Source organism: Danio rerio, chromosome 15 (assembly GCF_052040795.2).
Source record: "Danio rerio strain M-AB ecotype USA chromosome 15, GRCz13ab, whole genome shotgun sequence".
NCBI lineage: Eukaryota > Metazoa > Chordata > Actinopteri > Cypriniformes > Danionidae > Danio > Danio rerio.
This window is the reverse complement of record NC_141035.1, coordinates 4,219,662-4,240,203: the sequence shown is the minus strand read 5'-3', so window position 1 is coordinate 4,240,203 and position 20,542 is coordinate 4,219,662. Positions and strand designations below refer to the sequence as shown.

Genomic DNA, 20,542 nt, shown 5'->3' with positions numbered 1-20,542 from the left:
AAATTTAAATCAGCTCGTTTATATTGTCTGCGTTTCATGCTGTTATAAAGTTTTTTTTAATACTTTTTATACTACTGAAACTTTTAATATATGGCTGTAAAACGTTTTTAATCTTTCAGGTAATGCGTCATGAAGCCATACCAAATACGGAGCGAAGGCTTGTTATTATTTAACCATTTATTGTATGTTCTTCTACCGGCTGTATTGTATGTTTTTTTTTATTGAATGCTTGAAAAACAATAACAACAAATGTCATGAATCAAACAGCAACAATCCAGGGGTCTTTAGTCATTTAGTCCAAGATGAGTGTCAAGTCCTTAATCAAAGTCCTCAAACAAGGTTGGCTGTATTGTATGTTCTTCTACTGATCTAATCCAAATGAAACAGCAGTGCTTTTATTTTGAAACACTGTCTTGTCGTTGCCGCCCATGGTTTCACACGCGCGGGCAGTAGGGCGCAAAATATTCCCGGGATTTTGTGGCCTTGTGAGCAAGAAAGCGCGTAAGTGTGTAAGATGTAAAATTTCTAATTGATCACATTACAAAACCATTCATTAAACTACGTATTGTACTAACAAAAGCAATCCTTCAGTTTAGCCTCACCGTCATCTCTACAGAAACAGCAGTTTGGTCACTGCTAGAAAGTTGCTAACTTGCTAGCCGTCCGATTAGAATTTGTGTTATAACTTGAAAAAAAATTAACTTAAGATGTAAACTGATGATATAAATTACCTTAATATATCAAAGGCACGTCGTTTGGTCAAAACTGCAGAGTTTAACGTTAATGACACGTTAATCATGTCTGAGAACTGTCAACTAGTCGATGTAAACATTAAAATCACATCAGATTTGACGTAATTATATTAATTATGCCAGTAATATGAATGTGTTCGTTGAAAAAAATGTAATTGCTAGTTTAACTAGTTTACTGTCTAGTTAACTAGTTCATAACTAACTACCTTACTGTTTAATACTTAGGTTTACATAATTTTTTTATGAAAACTGTTTAAATGTTTGAGTATTCATTAGGTTTATTACAATTTTCAATCTCTATATTCATTTCATAAAACATGTGTGGGTCAAAAATAAGACTTCCGCTTATTGCTGTTGGCATCAAGTTATATTTAAAAAGGACTTTTATGTGTAAAAGCATTTTAAATAATGGCAAAGTATTAACTGAGTTATTTCAAATAACTTTAAAGACAAAAAAATATATAAATTTGTATTAAAAATCGTCATTCAGCGTAATGGATATGTTTATGTAAAAATGTAAAACTTCTGATCTGTAATAGTGAAAATACAGAAAAAAAAAACTCATAGTATTTGAAAACATTAAAAACTTACTGACAAATGGGTTGATCCTGGTGATATGAAATATAATTTTTGGAATTTTGTTTGTTTGTTGATTACTTTTTACTTTGTTTTTTAAATTCTTGTCACGCTGAATGACATTTTAGTGGGTTTTGTATATAAATGTTAAAAATATTGTGTCCATACATATTAATTAAAAAATAATTAATTTAATTAGTCACAATCTGAAGTAGGGCTGCACAGTATTTAGAGTTATATATCTTTTTTTAAAATTTAATTACCTCAGGAAATTATCTATTACCTGCTTATTTTAGTATGACCAGACCATAACCTAAATAAATATATATTTTAATTGCTGATAAAATAAAATTTTGCAAGCTAGTTTAGGCCTGTCACAATAATCACTATATTGACTTACTGCACAATACATGGACATGACCTCAATCATATTTGTTGATGCGATATATATTGCCCATACATAAAAGTCAAGCAACATTTCTAGCTGATTGTGCGATTTCTCCATCTCTATTGGAGGTGTCAGTGTTGGTATGGTAAACACTATAGTATTTACTATAAATTACTTTTGTATACTTCCATGGGTGCCTGATGATCAGGGCCAGACGGAATCTGCGGACGTTTTTTGCTATCTCTGCGGAGAATTTTGGTAAAAATCTGTGAATTTCAGCGGAATTGTTTTGAGAGTATCGTAACTAAAACCTTAATTAGTTAAATAAAAAGTAATACCTTTTTAACTTTTATTTAATGTTTAAATTGCAAATCTAATTAGATTCACTTTATTTGGTAAACAAAGCAAGTCTCTCATATATAATATATCTACTAGATATAATATATCTACTAAAAGACAGAAAATATTACTTTACAGACTGTATTGTACATAAATCAAATGAACATTTTCATATTAGTCAATAATATTACTGTAATTAGTTTAAAAAAAAAATTAGATTTACACACATTTACTTAAGTAAATAAACAGACTTAATGATGGGCTAAAAATCTACAGAAATCTGTGGAATTCCGCGAAAAATCTGCGGAATTCTGCGCGCGCAGATTCCGTGTGGGCCTACTGATGACTGAAAATAGATGCTTCTTTTTTCTAGATCTTTCTACCTTGCAATTTTTTTTCTTAACATCTATTATTATTATTTATTTGTTTAGAATATTCAGTTTCACATTCTGATTCAATGCCTAATTACTAAATTGTTAAAATGACTATATTTAAATGAAATATCCTTGAGAATAAAATGAGTGTACGTGCATTGTGATGATATTACAGTGTCAAAATGGTCTAAACGTCACAATACTATTGTTTATCATATAAATGTTGGTGCTATATATCGTACCATACACACACACACAAAAATATTGTGACAGACATAAGCTAGTTATAATATGAAAAATATCTCAATACGATATCACATATTATAGTATCGTGCAGCTCTAATCTGAAGTGTGAAAAAGAAACTAAATTTAAATATATATTAAACTCATTTTTGAGCTAAATTACATATTTTTACCATGTGAAACCTGCTGTACCTTGACAGTCTGTGAAGTATTGTAATTCATTTCTAAATACAGAGTTTATCAAGCTCATCCAATTTCATGGCTCGCAAAACTGCTAGCCACATGTCCAGAGGCTATTATGTTTTTCAGTCGGGCTACCAAAAATAAATCTACCCTGCTCAAATGTTAATGTGCGGACAAGTGCAGCCTATTTTAATTCTTTTGCATTTTTACAAATTGGTTAATTATGTTGTATGTAGTTTTCATTTTATCGAGGAACCGATATCAATATATTTCAACTGGTGTCAAAAAAGTGGTGCTAAGTTTATAAAAAATAAAACAAAGTTTTAAAAAGCCTCACATCATTTTTTTTCAGTGTCAATAAAAACATGAACATTTTATAAATTAGGGTTGGTTTGATAGGCAATGTCATCGTCCATTGCCGATGGCCGATAGACATCACAATGCTGAGCTGGCATTGCGATCATCCGCCCCTGTCGCAGCAACAACCCGCTTGCGAAAAATAAACACTAATTCACACGGGGCGTCAACGCTTACCATACACTTTAAATGGGTGATGTCAGGCGTTGCCGATTTGCATTGTGGATCCGTTGGTGCCACTGACAGAAGCACCAACCAATCAGATCGCTGTATGCAAATACCCCAGCTCAGACAGACTAATTGCTGACTAATTTCATTGGCTGACGCTGCTTTGACGATCGTGTCACCCCCAACTTTAGACACACCCTGTGTCAAGCGTTGACGCTGAAGCCCCGTGTGAATCGGGCGTTAGGCCCCTTTTACTTGAATACGTCTTCGTTTTAAAATGGCATTTTAAAATGAAAACGATCTGTCTTTTGAATAAAACACGTTTTACTGGACTGTCTTTTTACTGATTCCAGAACAGGACTTTTTATTTTAATGAACTCTAAAACTAAAAGGACATTTTTAACAAAGTGAAACCAGAAAAGATTTCAGAATTTTTATCATGTATTAACATAAAAATGTTCTAATGTTCTAATTTGCTTGTTGATTATTAAATTGTATATTTATTGTTGAAAGATTCCTGCCATGAAAATAGCCTTGGTTGCTGACATGGCATTAAATAAAAAATACATTACATTACATTTCTTTCTTTTGAATCTATCAGGTAATGTGTCACAGCATCAGTAGCTTCAATCTTACACTTTCATGCTTGTACTTAGTAATTTTAGCGAAAACTCAGATACTGTTATTTGTGCACCCGGGCAAAGACCATGCAAGTCAGGTAGTTGAAACGGTAGGCTACAAGTAATTAATGCGTTTTTAATTAATTAATCATAAATAATTTATTCACCGCCACCTACGACGATGATTATGCCATTGTCTATCGGGATGTTTCACATTAGACATCGTACAATGCCAAATTAGTTGACATTACCCAACCCTAGCATAAATAAATTGAAATATTGAAATTAAATATATTCATATTTAAAAACATGTATGTATCCTAAAACTAATGTCATTCTATTTTTTTCTTTTTATTCAGTAAACTTTGTATTTTCTTTTGTTTGGTAAATAATGTCTTTTCTGTTCGGATCACTTGAATGTATTCTGAGCTACCAAAAGCTGAAGAGTTTCTGCCCGAAAAGCTACCAGGGATTTAGACATTTTTACAAGCCCTGTATTTGATATTTTTTTTGTTTTGTTTTCCAGCAGACCATCTTATGCTGCGATTGACCCTGACTGAGGATCATCATTGACTGACGTACAGTGGCGGGCAGCAGGATGCCGCCTGTGTCCGAGGTGGACAGGGGTCCAGTTGAAGAAAGCTCTGGCGGTCTTAAGCGCTCAGACTGCGTTTGTCCTGTATGCCTGGAAATATTCCTGGAGCCGGTGACTTTGCCCTGCATGCACACGTTCTGCAAACCCTGCTTTCTGGAAACGGTGGACAAATCCAACATGTGCTGTCCGCTTTGCCGGAAACGCGTGTCCACTTGGGCGAGACTTAACAGCCGGAACAAGACCCTGGTCAACATGGAGCTGTGGAGACGTATTCAGGACGCCTTTCCCTCTCAGTGCGAGCGGAGGGTACAGGGAATTGATGACGATGAGGAAGCTGGTATGTGGTCTACATAGGCCTGTCACAATATATTTTTTTTATTTGTTGTATGATTTATTACAACAAAATATATTGCGATAAACAATATTTTTGATCATTTTAGGACCAGTTGATGTCACTCGTTATATAATGCCAGAATGACACTATAATTGCTTCATAATGCAAAAACACTCTTCCGAATAGGGATGCTCATTTCGGTTAATTTTGCCAACCAGCAACCCCCGCTCGTTAACCGAATATTAACCGTAAACTGGTCCGAATAATATTAAATGATTATTTAATAAAAATAAAAAATTCACGTGTCTTTTTTTGTGTCTGACACATTAAATATAGCATTTTACAATGCTTATTTATTTTAACATGCAAACATATTAATACCAGAACAGCAGGTCATCTTCACGCACCTGCAGTGTTTCCAACAACACAGAAATAAAGAATAAACTAAATATAAAACTTTATAAAAAAAAAATAATGTTAGTGAGGCCAGCAGGGGGTGCTCAACCTGCGGTCTGTGTGGGTCCTAATGCCCCAGTATAGTGACGGGGACGCTATACTGCTCAGTGAGCGCCGTCTTTCGGATGAGACGTTAAACCGAGGTCCCGACTTTCTGTGGTGGTTAAAAATCCCAGGATGGCCTTCGAAAAAGAGGAGGGGTTTAACCCCGGCATCCTGGTCAAATATGTCCACTGGCCTCTGTCCATCATGGCCTCCTAACCATCCCCATATTCAAATTGGCTTCATCACTGTCTCCTCTCCACCAATCAGCTGGTGTGTGGTGTGCAGTCTGGCGCAAAATGGCTGCTGTCGTGTCATCCAGGTGGATGCTGCACACTGGGGGTGGATGAGGAGATTCCCCCCATTGTGTAAAGTGCTTTGAGTGCCCAGAAAAGCGCTTTATAAATGTAAGGAATTATTATTATTATTATTATAAAAAAATTAAATAAATAGGCCTGCCCTAGATATGTTGCACTTAAATGACAAATTTAGCTCAGATTACAAAACGAAAACACTGACTGATCCTTTTCAAGAACCAGCTGTTTTTTTTCCAATCATGTTTGTTTTTTTTCTGTCAAATGAAGTGATTAGGCCACAAATCGATCGCTCCACTGAAAATATGCATTTCATTTATGCGCGGCTGTTATTATTATATCACAAACCTTTTTACATTTAAATAAAAGTCATTATTTTAAAGATTATATCTTGAGCGTCTGGTTTTACCTTCTAAGCTGTGCTTTTTTTTTTCCCTCTCTCACTCGCTGTTCGTGTGCGTACGCTGCGTGTGATAAAAGACAATGACAACGCGCGCACATGTTGACTTTTTGTAAACTGTTTTGTTGTTTAAATATAATATTGCCTTCATTTGCTTACATGTTTTATAAGCTGTAAAATAAAAGCAGTTGGTGCGGAGTTATCATTATGCAAAAATAAAAAAAGTCTTTGGATTAGTTTGATTTATAGATTGTAGGCTATTTAAAAAATGGATATTTTATAATAACTATTATTAACTCTTATTTCCCAAATGGTAAAAAAAAGTTGGTTTGCTAGTTGTATACTAAATCATCTCTATTGGTTGTGTTTATGACACAGATCCAGGAGTCAATCAGCGGTGGTTTGGCATCATCACGTCTGTCAAACTGCAGTATTCTTCTTCCATTTTGCTTCTTTGGCAAATATGTCTGTAGGCACGTGTGGTTGCACGTGTTATCGTCCCGCGAGTTAACAAATATATGTTGCAGTTGCACATTAAGGGGCTGATCACACCAAACGCTCTTTTCCGTTCCAAAAACGCGAGGCACACTGCCTTTTTGTTGACAAGAAGAGAAGCGCGGTGCTTTTTTTTAATGTCACTAGGAAACGACTAAATCAGCTGCATATTGATTGTGCGCAAGTGTTACTGCAATGTTGTTATAATTAATATTTAATAATGTTTGTGATTATTCAAGATTTGTAAAGTAATACAGCTCTGGATAACTTGAAACAGCAGCCGCTAGTCTCTTCTTCATCTTTAAAAGTTCATAGTCGTCTTGACAACACTAACACTGCTGTCACCTCAACGGAAACTCTGCCTCTGGTTATATTTGATTGGAGAATGAAAAAGACGCGATGAACGTAAAGTCCCGCAACGGCAAAATCACGAGGCACGCAGGGCGCATGAGAATTGTTATTTTTTATATGTATATATATATATGTATATGTATATATAAATAGCATCAGTAAAAGTGATTGAGTTGATATATTGATTATTGTGACGGGTCTACATTTACATTGTTCAAAATTGTGCTATTTGGTAGTAGGCATGGCCGGTATGATAACCTTAGATAAAAATATAATGGTTTCATGGTATCACAGCATCGTGATTACTAGTTTGTTCATTTTAAATGTCTAGGTTAAAAAAAAAACAACTTGTTTCCCCGTTGAAAACAGTATATTTTATTTTAAGAAACCTTCAACATTTTGCAACAGTAAACATGTCAGGCTCAAGAATTAAAATGAATCATTGACTTCTGCTATCTTTATTCGTTTAAAAAAACACAGATTTCTCTATAACTTGAAGAGGCAAGTACCGTGATAATGATACTTTTCGATTTATTGTGCAGCCCTGATATTAGTTGCTTGGGTAATCTTTTTTCCTATTTTTGTTTCTCTCAGTGATGATTCCAAAACCTCGAGTGTGCCAGCCCGGAGAGCTGAGGAAAGAGTATGAGGATCAGATCAGCAAGGTAAGAAATTCATAGCAGTTTATTTATTAAAGAGGTAGTTCGCCACCATCTATTCAGTAATCGTGGAAGGATGTTGATACTATTACTTTCCTTTATGGATTTTGTTTTCGTATGCTTTTATGTTTCTTGGTTTATGTTTATTTTATATATATATATATATATATATATATATATATATATATATATATATATATATATATATATATATATACACACACACACACACACACACACACACACACACACACACACACATACATACATACATACATACATACATACACACACACACACACACACACACACACACATACATACATAGTACATACATATATACATATATATATATATATATATATATATATATATATATATATATATATATATATATAAATAAGTCATATTTAATGTAAAATACATTTTTTTGTTGATTCTGATTGAGTTCATGAAGTTTGTTGTTATTTTTTATGTAATTTGTTGTCTATATTGATCTTGCCATGAAATAGAATAGTAAATTAATAAGTTAATAAAGAAGCAAACCAACAAATTCACGTTCAAGCGCTTCCAAACCTTGATTTTTTCCTGTTTAACTCATAAAAAAAGATATTTTCAATTTTTTTTTGGAAACCCTATTGACATCCCTATGGTAGGACAGGGATACTAGGGATGTCAATGGCTACCAGTTTTCAGCATTCTTCAAAATAATTTTTGTGTTCAGCAGAGGAAAGAAACTTTGGAAAGTGGAGGGTGACTAAACGAATGCAGAATTTTCATTTTTGTGTGAACTGTTTCTTTAAAAGCATGTTGGATTAGTGAAATGATGCAGTGCCTCCCTGAACAACCGTAACAGAGTGCAGTTTGTTGTGTAAAGGGGTCTTATTGTTGTGCTTCCAATAACACAATGGTTTTGTTTTTGTGTCCAGTCCTGCTCAATGTGCATAGTGGACATAAACTGGGTCTGAGTCAAAGAATAGACATCTCATTTTGGGGTCCACATTAAATTACTTTAAAAAAAGGGATTTATATACATAGAAAATATGTAATTAAATAAGTAATAAGTTAAATTAAATAAATAAATGAGAAAATAAGTAATTCCAAGTCTTAAATGTTTCAATAAAAATATCAAAATAGGTGTGAAAAATCACAATTTTGCACTAGCTGACTTGCTTATCTGTACTTGGGCATACTTAGATTAAAATTCTGATAGCAGGCAAATGGTAAAACATGTTTTAAAGCAGTGCTTCCCAACCCTGTTCCTGAAGGCACACCAGCAGTACATATTTTCAACCTCTCCCTAATCAAACACACCTGAATCATCTCATCAGAACATAAGCAGACGACTCAAAAACCTGGGTCAATGGGTCAGATGAGACTTCCAAAATATGTACAGCTGGTGTTCCTCCAGGAACAGGGTTGGGAAACACTGGATTTAAAATATTAATTATATTACAATTTAGTGTTTTGTTGATGAGCGGTTGTACTGAAATTTATTTTAGTCGGTGTCGTTTATAAAGAATGTAAACATTTTTTACTTTTTTGTGCAAATTTGGCTTTCAGACTTTTTATTCCCCAACAATACTTATACTTGAATACATAGTCAGATAATCAGACAATTTTTTTAAATAAAAAAAAATAGTAATTATAATGATTATTAGTATTAATTAGCATTGTCATTATCATTAACTTTTTTTCTCTTGTATTTTTTTTTTTCAAATTCTTTGTAAAAGGTTTCATTCATAAACTCTTTGTTTCAGCACACATGATTGGAGTAAAAAGTTTGAAGCTCTATAGTATTTTTATTAAAGTTTCAAGTTCAGGATCCTTAAGATTTTTAAAGTTTGTCTTCTATACAAACCATATGATTAATAAAAATACTGTAAAATATTACAGTTAGTTTTTTAAAATATTAAATTTTTTTTTCCAGATTTATTTATTGCTGTGATTGAGCTAAATTCAGCATTATTACCTCAGTCTTAGGGTGCTTTCACACCTACACTTTTGTTTCGGAACCTGTCTCGTTTGCCTAGTTAGCGCGGTTCGTGGAACAGGGCAATCGCGCTCTGTTCCGCGCCAAAGTAATCGCTCCGAGATCGCTTGAATGAGGTGGTCTCGGCTCGATTGAAACGACCCCTGGAGCGGTTTGATTGCAGTGAGAAAGCGATCCGATCCGAGCGCGGTTATATCACAGTGTTTTATGGATATGTAATAGGCATATGGCTATATGAAGAGAGCATTACGAGTATGGCGGGAAGTTTCACTGGTCTCCGGATGCCCGCAATTAGTGATGATCTCCCGGTAATCTTGCGTCTCCCTCCCGGTCCTCAAATAGGCATCGTCACGCACCCTTCTCACCCCTCCCCACCGCATCTCCCCTCAGACACGTCGCGTGCGCACCCTGTCAATCACCACCAAACCACCACCTCTCCTGACAGTTTAGCGGGACACTGGAAAATAAACCCTGACACTCTGACCAAGTTGAGGAGAGTTTACTCACACGTGACTTGTTTTAGCTCTTTTGTTCCGATTAGAAACTTTGCAGTGTGAAAGCGAACCGCTCCAAGAGCAAAGAGCAACAATGTAACAATTGTAATCTCTGTTTCGGAACAACTGAATCGATTCACAGGTGTGAAAGCAGCCTTAGGAAACTAGAAATAATTTCAACATGCTCATCTAATTGGAATCTTTGTAACATTACAAATGTCTCTACTACAGGGCTCGAAATTAACTCTTTTACTTGGTAGCACCGGTGCTCCCAACTTCAAATATTTAGGAGCACCCACCAAAAATGAATGAGCACCGCTGCAAATTGTTTTTTAAGGGATTTATTGTATTTTAAAACAACATTAATAGGACTGACAAAAACTAGAAACAACTATCTAACTAATGCTGTGAAGACATTGATATTTGTGTGCAATAATTCCAAAATGAATGTCTAATAATTAGGCCATAGAATATTAATGATGATAAAAAATGACAATAATAGTAAAAATGAATTTCATTTCTCATTATGGTGCTGCCTTGAATGTGCATGAATGTAGGTTATCTGCTATAAAAAGTCTGTTACTTTATGAAAAATAATTGTATAGATTGCATCAAACAAATGAAGCATTGCAGTAAGAAATATTTATTTTGTACTGCTGTTTTTATATGCATGTCAATTTAATAAATAATATTTCTGCTACAAAACAAACAAAATATTATAATAAATCATTCAATTCAATGATGAAAGCTGCAAAGCAGTCATCAGTAAATAAATAAAAAAATAATATACACCTCAAAAAAGAATAGACAAAAGAAAATAAGTAAAGTCTCACTTCTATCACTCTTTAAAAGTTTTGGTTTCAGTTTGTGTCAATTTAAAGGTTCAGTCTAAGGTGATCTTCATTTTTCTGTGTTTGTGGAAAAGCTGGCGAGTCAGCCGACCCAATTTATGAGCAGGTTGAGCAGGATTCTTGCGCTAACCATCGGCGCAATACCGGTCTTTGTTATGAGCCGCAGTTTCAGTGTTACCTTAGTAAAGGCGAGCTTCTTTGGCGATGATATGTACAGTATTAGATTTGACTTTTAGCGGACATTTGCGCTGAACACGCAGTGAATGCAACGCATGGAGATTCAGGCACCTTCTCCAAGAAGCGCGTACTCGATTGATCTCAGCTGGCGGATCATTATTCACCACGTGACGTGTCATGATCGCTTTTATCTGCGCCTCAACTTTAGGTGGGGTTTGCAAACCTGTGTGCTTTAAGTTTTCACTCTTCAGCCGTTTGCATTTCCCGTGGTCATAAAAGCTCCTTCCCTGTCATCTGACAGCGGAATACCGTGAGTGAATGACAGCTAATATGAACCAATATAGCGGCAGGGAAGAGCGATTCAGCACGTTTTTACAAAAAATCAAAACAGGTCGCACTACAACCATTATCTGCAGTCGCACTAATGCTCCCAGATATATTATGAGGTCGCATAGATAAATTTTCGGGCGCATATGCGACCAAAATGGTCGCAATTTCGAGCCCTGCCACTATCACATTTGGTTGCTAGCTAGGTTTAAAATAAAACCTACCTGACCTCAAAAAATAGTAGTGAGTAATGTCCATCCTCAAAGTTTTATTTATGTATATATTTTAATTTTTACAATTTATAATATGACCCCTTCAGATTTTTTTTCTTTAATGTACAATGCAATGTCTTGTGCACCAGCGCATATGAAGTCAAAATTCATCTAATCACCTGATTTCCTGTTTTTTTGTGCAGCTTGTGGAGGAGAAGCGAGCCCTGGAGGAGGCTGAAAGGAGAGCCAGCGAGGAGTACATCCAGCGGCTTCTGGCAGAGGAAGAGGAGCGCTTGGAGGAAGAGAGGAGACGCAAAGAAGAGCTGCAGCTGGAGAACGATGAGAAACTGGCCAGACTGCTCAGCCTAGAACTGGTGAGATTACAAGAGCCGAGACACGTTCACTGACACACTCCTCTCTGCTCAAACATGTAAAAAAAAAATCATAATGGACATTAAACAGACATTAATAAATGACCGTTTTATACTGCATGGTTTAGTTCATTTGCTCTGTGACCCTCATTGAAACGGTTTGAATTTGGAGCTATTTAATATCTATTTTATGTTGTTTGAGCAGAATTCAGGACCAGCCTCTGAATCAACATGCAACATCAAACCTGCCGAAGCTACGCCAGCTAAGAAGAAACCAAGTGTGGGGGATATTGAGAAGTGAGTAGCTGCTGTGGAGCCCAAGTACATCAGTGTCATCCTGGTTTTTGTTGTTAAATGTGATGAAAGAGCTGTTATGAAAAGCACTGCATTCTCTTACATGCCAGGTTTTTGCGTCCAGTGCCTCATAAACAGCCAAGCAGTTCTGACAGCAGCCCAGACTCCTCCCTGATGGCTAATAAGGTAATTTATGCATGAATGAAATGAAATTATTACTATTGTAATTAACAGAAATCTTTCTTAGATATGATATAAAGCAAACTGATAACATTTGAAGAGCATAGTTTCATTTTAGAAATCTGAAATACATAATTGTAAAGAAAAAGTATTTAAATTAATCTTTTTTTTTTTTTTGCAGTCTAAATTTACCCTTCCAAAAATTAAAGCAATAAAGCCTCTATTTCATGACGTTATCGCATTAGATGCAGTAAAAATGTCTGAGAAAATTAGAAAATTAACAAAATAAAGTGAGTTGACGCCTAAACTCGCATGATTTAGATCAGTGTGTCTGAAAACAAGACTACATATTAGTGCTGCAACAACAAATCGATTAAATCCATAAAAATCGATTACTAAAAGCGTTGGCAATAAATTTCATTATCGATTCGTCGTGTCACGCGACATGGAGACGTTTGATTAAAAAAAAAAAAAATAATGAAAACTTTAGCTCAGCGCGAAGCGGAGTGCACACACGGCTTCTCTCTGTCTCTCGCGCACTGATACAGAGTTCAGCGCCACGTTATTGACCTTATTCTCCGCCTATGAGCGGGTGCTGCCATTTGAATCTTTTTGGCTCGAGACTTCCGGTCTCATTCACTTCCATTCATTTTTAGACATTAAAAACTGCTCATTATGCTGCTTGATGTTGCAATTTGATATTTTCTTATTATATTCTTCTACTTGGTTTGTATAGTCATGCAAACATTTGTTTGTAGAGCAAGTAGTTTGACCGTTTTCTGCCGTTTATTATTCCTAGTCATTTCTCCCATAGGTGACTGAATCGGAAGTTCTAAGACAATCGCGAAAACAGGCGCACTTCCGCATTTTAGAATAAGGTCAATAGATCACGATCACTTACACGTTTATGTGAATTGGAATATTGGGTAGTTGATGACATGATGAGCAAGTGTGTAAATATGTTGAATTAAAAAAACTAAAAACTAATAAAAAAATTAAATAAAAGGGATACATCTGTCATACATGGCTGTACGTCGCCATGGAAACATTAAGGGTAAATGTTCTAAAAAAACTGACTCCCGGGCCAGAGAGAATCTTTTAAACTCAGCAGTGAAAGAGTTAATAACAGCAGTAAAGCAGCGGTGGTAGAGTTACTTTGCATTTCAAGACCAAAGACACATTTTTATTCACTTCGCCATTTTTTTCCGTCTGTAGTCATGTATAGCTGCACTGCAGAAAAGTTTTTTTAGTCATTTTGTCTCGTTTCCAGTTTAAATATCTAAAAAATCTTCCATCAAGAACAGACAAGAAAAAGGGCATGAGAAAATGAAGTGATACTGATAACTTTTGTTTGAGATTATATCTTATTAAGATATTTTTTCTTACCCCATTGGCAAATAATTTAGCTTGTTTTAACCCAGGGATGTCAAACTCAATTCCTGGAGGGCCACAGTCCTGCACAGTTTAGTTCAAACCCTGCTCCATTACACTTACCTGTAGGTTTCAAACAAGCCTGAAGGACTTAATTAGTTTGATCAGGTGTGTTTAATTAGGGTTGTAACTAAACTGTGCAGAGCTGCGGCCCTCCAGGAATTGAGTTTGACATTCCTGTTTTAAGCAAGCTGTTACTTAATTTTGAGGTTAAGTGATTTCTTATGCTATTTTATGTGTCTAGTATGTATCTTCATTTAAAAACCTTAAGATATTTGGATTGAAAACAGGACAAAACTAGTTTTTTTATTATTATTATATATCTTTATTTTTAAATAAAGGGTTGCAAATGATTGCTTTTCTTTTTTCTTTTTATTTGATTAATCGAAAAAATAATCGACAGATTAATCGATTATTAAAATAATTGTTAGTTGCAGCCTTGCTTGGATCTTGATTTTAGAGTTTGGACATACACACTGGAAAACAGGAGTAAAAAAATTGATACAGACCACCACTTTTTGTAGTCTGAGGGTAGAGTAAATTTAATAATTTCTTTATTCTAGTTAAGCTTTTTATATGATCTTTAAGAGGCTGGTCTTGTGCTCACAGGGTTCCTACACTACTTGAAAGTATTTAAAAATACTTGAATTTCAGACATATGGATTCAAGACCCGGAAAATACTTAAAAACAAACATAGGTCCTTGAAAGTGCTTATATTAAATTTGTTTATGGTTTCATTTCAACAATTGTACTCAATTGTCGAAAACAGAATGAAAAAGCAGAGATGTTTTTAAATTATAAATCTTGCACAATAACAGACATAATGCACGTTTACCGCATTTGAATGTCTCCAGTATTACAAATTGTATTAGAGTGAATTAAATTAAAGTGTATTAAATTGAACATAACTTTTAAAATGGTAGATTTTTCAAAATTACTCTTGGCATTTTTTATGAAATATATTAATTATAAATGAAATGCGAACTACAGCATGAACTTTTATGGGGCTACATATGCTGGGGTAGGAATTACAAAGGTGTTTGATTTGAAATTAATGGTGCTTTAAAAAGTCAAATGTGCATGTGAACAACACCCTTCACCTAATTCTCATAGGCCACGCTGCTTTTTGTTAGGAAGTTCAGCTTAATGTGTTGACCAAAAACAGCTGAAATAGTTGCTGTTAAATTTTAATCAGCTTGAGATGTCCCTAATTTGAATTTATCCCTTGTGTGCTTTTGGGGATGTTTTATCCACTCTGGGGTGATTTTCAGTCTTAATTTGGCCACAACTTTTTCTGTTTCAGCAAATGAAATAATTTCTGTCAACAAATTTTATTGTGAAACAAATATTGGGAAAATGCTTCATCTCATCAATACACACGGCTCAAATGTACTACCCTTTCATTATGTTGGTGACAGTTTTTGCCCCATTGACTTTCTTTATAATGACATATTTTCATTGCAAAGTCATGACACCCTATTATTATGAATTTTTGATTGTTTTTTTTTTTTGTATTTTGATTGTAATTTTCGGTTTTCCCTGTTGGGAAGAGGTCAAATTTGTCATTTTGCTGCTGATCATCAGTTGCAGTGCAACAAAAAAGCTAATATGCCTAATATTATAACCTAATATGGAGTTTATGTGAGATGTAGTTTACTGTGTATGTGAGAGAGACCATTGCACATTTACCTTGATAGGTCTGAGAAAATCAAAATAAGTACTGAAAACAAAGTAAACATAGTAAGTAAACATATGCATGCACGCACACTATAATTTGTTTTTATAATTTAGGAACTTTTTTGCACAGGCCTATCTAAGTCCCCGTTTACACTGCCAGTTAAATGTGACCCAAATTCCGATTTTTTTGCTCATTTGTGACACAGATCGGATCTGCTTTATGACCGTGTAAACAAAAAAAAAAAAGCATGCATTCGGATGTTCAGAGATCGGTTTCAGGCCTCCTTCATATGTGGAAATAAATCAGATATAGATCGGATATGTGACAATGCGACTGTCATGTAAACAGGCAGATCGGATTTATTGAGGCATTCCGTTCTGTACATCATTAAAGTTGCGACAATGTGGTGCTTCTCCGCGGTTTAATGACGTAGAAGGAAGAGTGTGTGTGGAAATGACGACGCGGTAAACAACATGGAATGTGGTCAGTCGCCATAATTTGCTCCCACCTGACCTGAGATCCTTGTAAGCACACATTCCTCTGAATGGTGGAGGACATCATAAAGCATATAAACCATAAGCCCAACCTGCGATGACGGCCCTTTGTTAGGCGAACTTCGTTTTGTAACTTTAGCTTTTTGTCGCTATTAATACACGCACTGCGGGCTACACATAGAACAACTTTATTCTCTCCAACACCAGTGCGCACACAGGCAAAAGCTACATCTTCAACTACACACACACACATCAGGGCCATACCATTACATAAACTGCGTAGGGGTAAATCTGGACTAAACCATTCACTGCTTTCACTACACTTCGCATATTTCGCAGAGCTAAAACCAAGACAATTTCTTCCTTCGTGGCTAGTGTGGCACAGATGCTGGAACCCGCCTTCATGCATGCGCGACATCGTAAATTGTATGGCAAGTGTAAACGCATGAATTGGATATTGGTCACAATTAAAACAACTTGTAAACAGACAGGCAAACAAATCAGATATAGGCAACAAATCAAAATTGGGCAGACCTGACAGTGTAAACGGGGCCTAAAAGGGTTAATAGTGGCAACTGATGATCAACAGTAGGAATTACAAACTGAACCTCTTTCCAACAGAGAAAACCACAAACAATCAAGAATGCATGATTATTTGGTGTAGAGCTGCACAATTAATCGTTAAAAGATCGCAATCTCGATTCGACCCCCTAGACGATCTTAATCCAGCATTTCTACGATTCTGTCAATCATATTTTCAAGTTCAGGAGAGAAGAAAAGGCGGCTGCAGCAGTCTTTTCATTGTTTCACATACGTTGCTCGGTGACATTGACACCTCCAAATGATGTTGAATGAGTCACATAATGTATTTATAAGGTATAATTCACCTAAAAATAAAATTTTTGTCTTCATATAATGATGTTTTTGCGATCGGGAAATCACACGTGACATGAGCTGCTGACCGTGAGCTGTTATCACAGAGAGGGCGCACGCGCGCGGGCTCTACTTAATGATGGACCCGCGCACGCTCTACTTAATGATAGACGCTTGCGTCTACTTTAGTGAACAGAACCTGCATATGTTGTGAGTAACAGGTAATACAGTTTGAGTGATCGTTTGGATGACGAAGTATGAACAAGCACTTAGCAGTCAAAATGAAACCAGAAGTGTGCACTTCATTTAAATGATCATATCGCATTTTAGAGTTATGATTACGACAAGCATTTATATGTTTTTTCTTTCATAGCGAACCCACAGCTGTGCATGAAAATAAATGTTTACAATGTCAGTATAACTACTCTAGCCTATAACTACGCTGCGGCCAGAATTCTGACCAGAAGTAGAAAATCATAGCACATCACACCTGTCCTCAGGTCTCTACACTGGCTGCCAGTTACATTCAGAATAGATTTTAAAGTATTATTACTGGTCTATAAATCACTAAATGGCCTAGGACCTAAATACATATCAGATATGCTCACTGAATACAAACCCAACAGATCACTCAGATCTTTAGGATCATATAAACTAGAAGTTCCAAGAGCTCAGTCAAAGCAGGGTGAATCTGCCTTCAGCCACTACGCCCCCCGCTGCTGGAATCAGCTTCCAGAAATGATCAGATGTGCTCCAACATTAGGCACATTCAAATCAAGACTGAAAACACATCTGTTTAGCTGTGCCTTTACTGAATGAGCACTGTGCTGCGTCCGGCAGATTGCACTATCATGTTTTTCTCTTCTTCTTCATTCTTTTATATCACATTTTACCTGTTTTTATGTTTTGTTTTGTTTTTACACATTTTTATTATTTGTTTTTATTTTTATTTTACTTGTTTATTTTATTCTCGTTTATGTAAAGCACTTTGAATTGCCACTGTGTATGAAATGTGCTATATAAATAAACTTGCCTTGCCTTGCCTTGCCTATATATTGTTGAATATAATCTGATAATGGCAAAAGTCTGATTTTACCAGTGAATAAAATTGTCTAATATGACAGATTGCAAGCATATATCTCAAACATAATAATTCAACATCATAATTATTATAAGTAGAATAGATTTATTTATAGAAACCAGTAGACCTATATATTATCGATGTTGGTCCATATGTTTGTTTTTACTATACCTTTATTTTACATTTACAGAATATAAATAAAAATAGTGATCTTTATTTTAAGCTAAAAAAAAATCCCGATACTCATTTTAGCCAGAATCGTGCAGCTCTAATTTGGTGTTAAGGTTTTGCGTTCAAAAATGTGATTTTAATGGAAGTCAATGGGGCAAAAAGAGCCCCGAACATAACTAAAGGGTAGTCCATTTGAACAATACACAAGGGTTAATATATGTGTGAAAACAAACTGTTAATTTAACGTTTTTAAATAATACCTTTTTCAGGAAAACATTCTGAGCCCTCCAAAACCCCTCTCAGCACTGTCTGCGGAGGACAGTGGTAAACTAACGGTTCACATGTTGGAATGCAATGGCAAACCCTCCACCTCCAGCTTCAATCCAAGCACCTCAGAACACACTTTTGTTTTTAACACTCCCAAAAGCAGCTCAGTGAAGCGGAAGAGTTCGGAGATCGAGCTTCAGAGCGAAGTGGATCTACATTCTAAGAGGCCTTGTGCTCCTTTGAGGTTTGACTCGTCTTCAGAAGACAGCCCTTTTCTCTCTGAAGTGGCTGTGCATGAGGAGGCCTTACGGAGCCGCTGGCAGCAAGAGGAGGAAGACCGAAGGTTGGCCTTGCGAATCCAGAAGGAGCTGAACCGCGAGAACTCTGTTGACCGCAGAAAAGGCTCAGCCGACAGCTATCAGCTCCGACAAAAGAACAATTCGGTTTCCACCACTACAAGCCCAGATGTAGAAGGTACAAAAAAGGGCAGTAACACAACAACCGCAAAGAATTGCACAGGACGCAGGGGCGAAGAGAAAACTGAAAAGAGACTCTCTGGAACAACCCCTGGAAAAAGGCCAGGGGTAAAGACTCCTGTGTCTTCAACAGCAGTCTCATCTACAGTGAAGAAGGGGACTAAACAGACCACCCTTACTGAGATGTTCCCCAACATGGGCAGCTGAATGCTGTGTAAATTGGTTTTAGAAAACACTCTACAAACTTGAAGCAAACGTTAGGTGCTGCGCTGCTATTAAAGGACACTGTTTATCCACGTTCTGTTAACTTTTTCAGTTTCTTTTCATGTTTTTGCTAATACTCTTTCAGTGCCTTTCCTATGCTGTAAAGTCATGATTAAATAGTTTAGTTTCTTACAGCATTCCTGTAGTCATGACTTCGAGTTTGAAATGGTGTGAATGCTGCAGATGAAAATTATTCTGTGAGCATTTGCCTGTTCGAATAAAAGGAATGAGCGGTTTTCAGAATATTTGAGTTGTGTGGTTATTGGACAAATCAGAAAGACTGAAAGTAAGTTGGATGCACAGTCTGATATGTCTTATCTCGTTTGCTTCTGACCACATCATATCCATATTATATCACCCTGCAGACCAAGACCGGTTACTCACTGAAGGTAAGCAGGGCTGAGCCTGGTCAGTACTTGGATGGGAGACCACATGGGAAAACATTTGCTGTTGGAAATGGTGTTACGGGCCGTTTCCACTGAGTGGTACGGTTTGGTATGCTTTTATGACGTTTCCACTGTCAAAAGGCGTACCAAACTTCTTTTTGCTCACCCTTTGCAAAGGGTACCAAGGGTACCAAAAGGTGGAGCTAAACGCCCAGCTGAATGCTATTGGTTTACAGAGATACATCATTCACTTGCGCAACAAGCCAAAATGAAAACAAAGGAACCACCATGTTTTAATTATACAGCCAAGACATTACACCATAATAATTAGGGGTGTCACGATTTCAATTTTTAATCAAAATCGATCAAAATTTATGCTCAATTTCAATTATCGAATCCAAAAATAGAATCGTCGATGCTGCCACGCCCCCATGTCACGTCAGCTTGGCTTGCCAAACGGGAAAAAAACAGGCTTGTTGAAGTGCTTGTTAAACTGCAGAAGCAGGAGACCCGTCGACAGAACTTAAACCCTCTCCTCTTTCAATGATGTCGCCGGTGTGTAAGCATTTTGGATTTCCAGTGAGTTGACAACGTTCGTGTTGTCGACAAAAAAAAAAAACACAGTTTTGCAAGCTCTGTTTACACTGTCTTTGTTTTTAAATGGCATTTTAGAACGACAACGATTTGACATCCAAAGTGGCGTGTAGCATTTCTGAGCAGCCCTCCTTTCTCTCTACCTCTGAAAATGCACATCACGTGACCACACAGACGCACTCACAGCCATGCGCTCGAGACAGCAGGTCCAGGCAGTCCAGAAGACTGCTTCAATCTTTCACTCACTTGTACTTAGTCATTTTAGCGCACACCTCAGATAC

At 36.2% G+C, this 20,542-nt stretch overlaps 1 protein-coding gene across 3 annotated transcripts; it reads left to right on the top strand.

Annotated features, from left to right (window-relative positions):
• Positions 1-137: 137 nt before the first annotated feature.
• rnf168 (ring finger protein 168) lies at positions 138-19,524 on the top strand. Of its 3 annotated transcripts, none has more exons than XM_087282488.1 (7): positions 138-339; positions 4,527-4,932; positions 7,582-7,652; positions 11,904-12,074; positions 12,277-12,368; positions 12,476-12,551; positions 18,544-19,524. In XM_087282488.1, exons 2-7 carry the CDS (start codon positions 4,599-4,601, stop codon positions 19,222-19,224), a joined length of 1,425 nt encoding a protein of 474 aa, XP_087138614.1. In that variant the 5' UTR covers positions 138-339; positions 4,527-4,598; the 3' UTR covers positions 19,225-19,524.
• The last annotated feature ends 1,018 nt before the right edge of the window (positions 19,525-20,542 follow it).

Bases quoted from the DNA above. Each gene is read 5' to 3' on its own strand.
- rnf168 (XM_087282488.1), top strand. From the start codon at position 4,599: ATGCCGCCTGTGTCCGAGGTGGACAGGGGTCCAGTTGAAGAAAGCTCT. The intron at 7,653-11,903 runs GTAAGAAATTCA...TTTTTTGTGCAG, and splicing joins ATGAGGATCAGATCAGCAAG to CTTGTGGAGGAGAAGCGAGC. The intron at 12,075-12,276 runs GTGAGATTACAA...TTGTTTGAGCAG, and splicing joins GACTGCTCAGCCTAGAACTG to AATTCAGGACCAGCCTCTGA.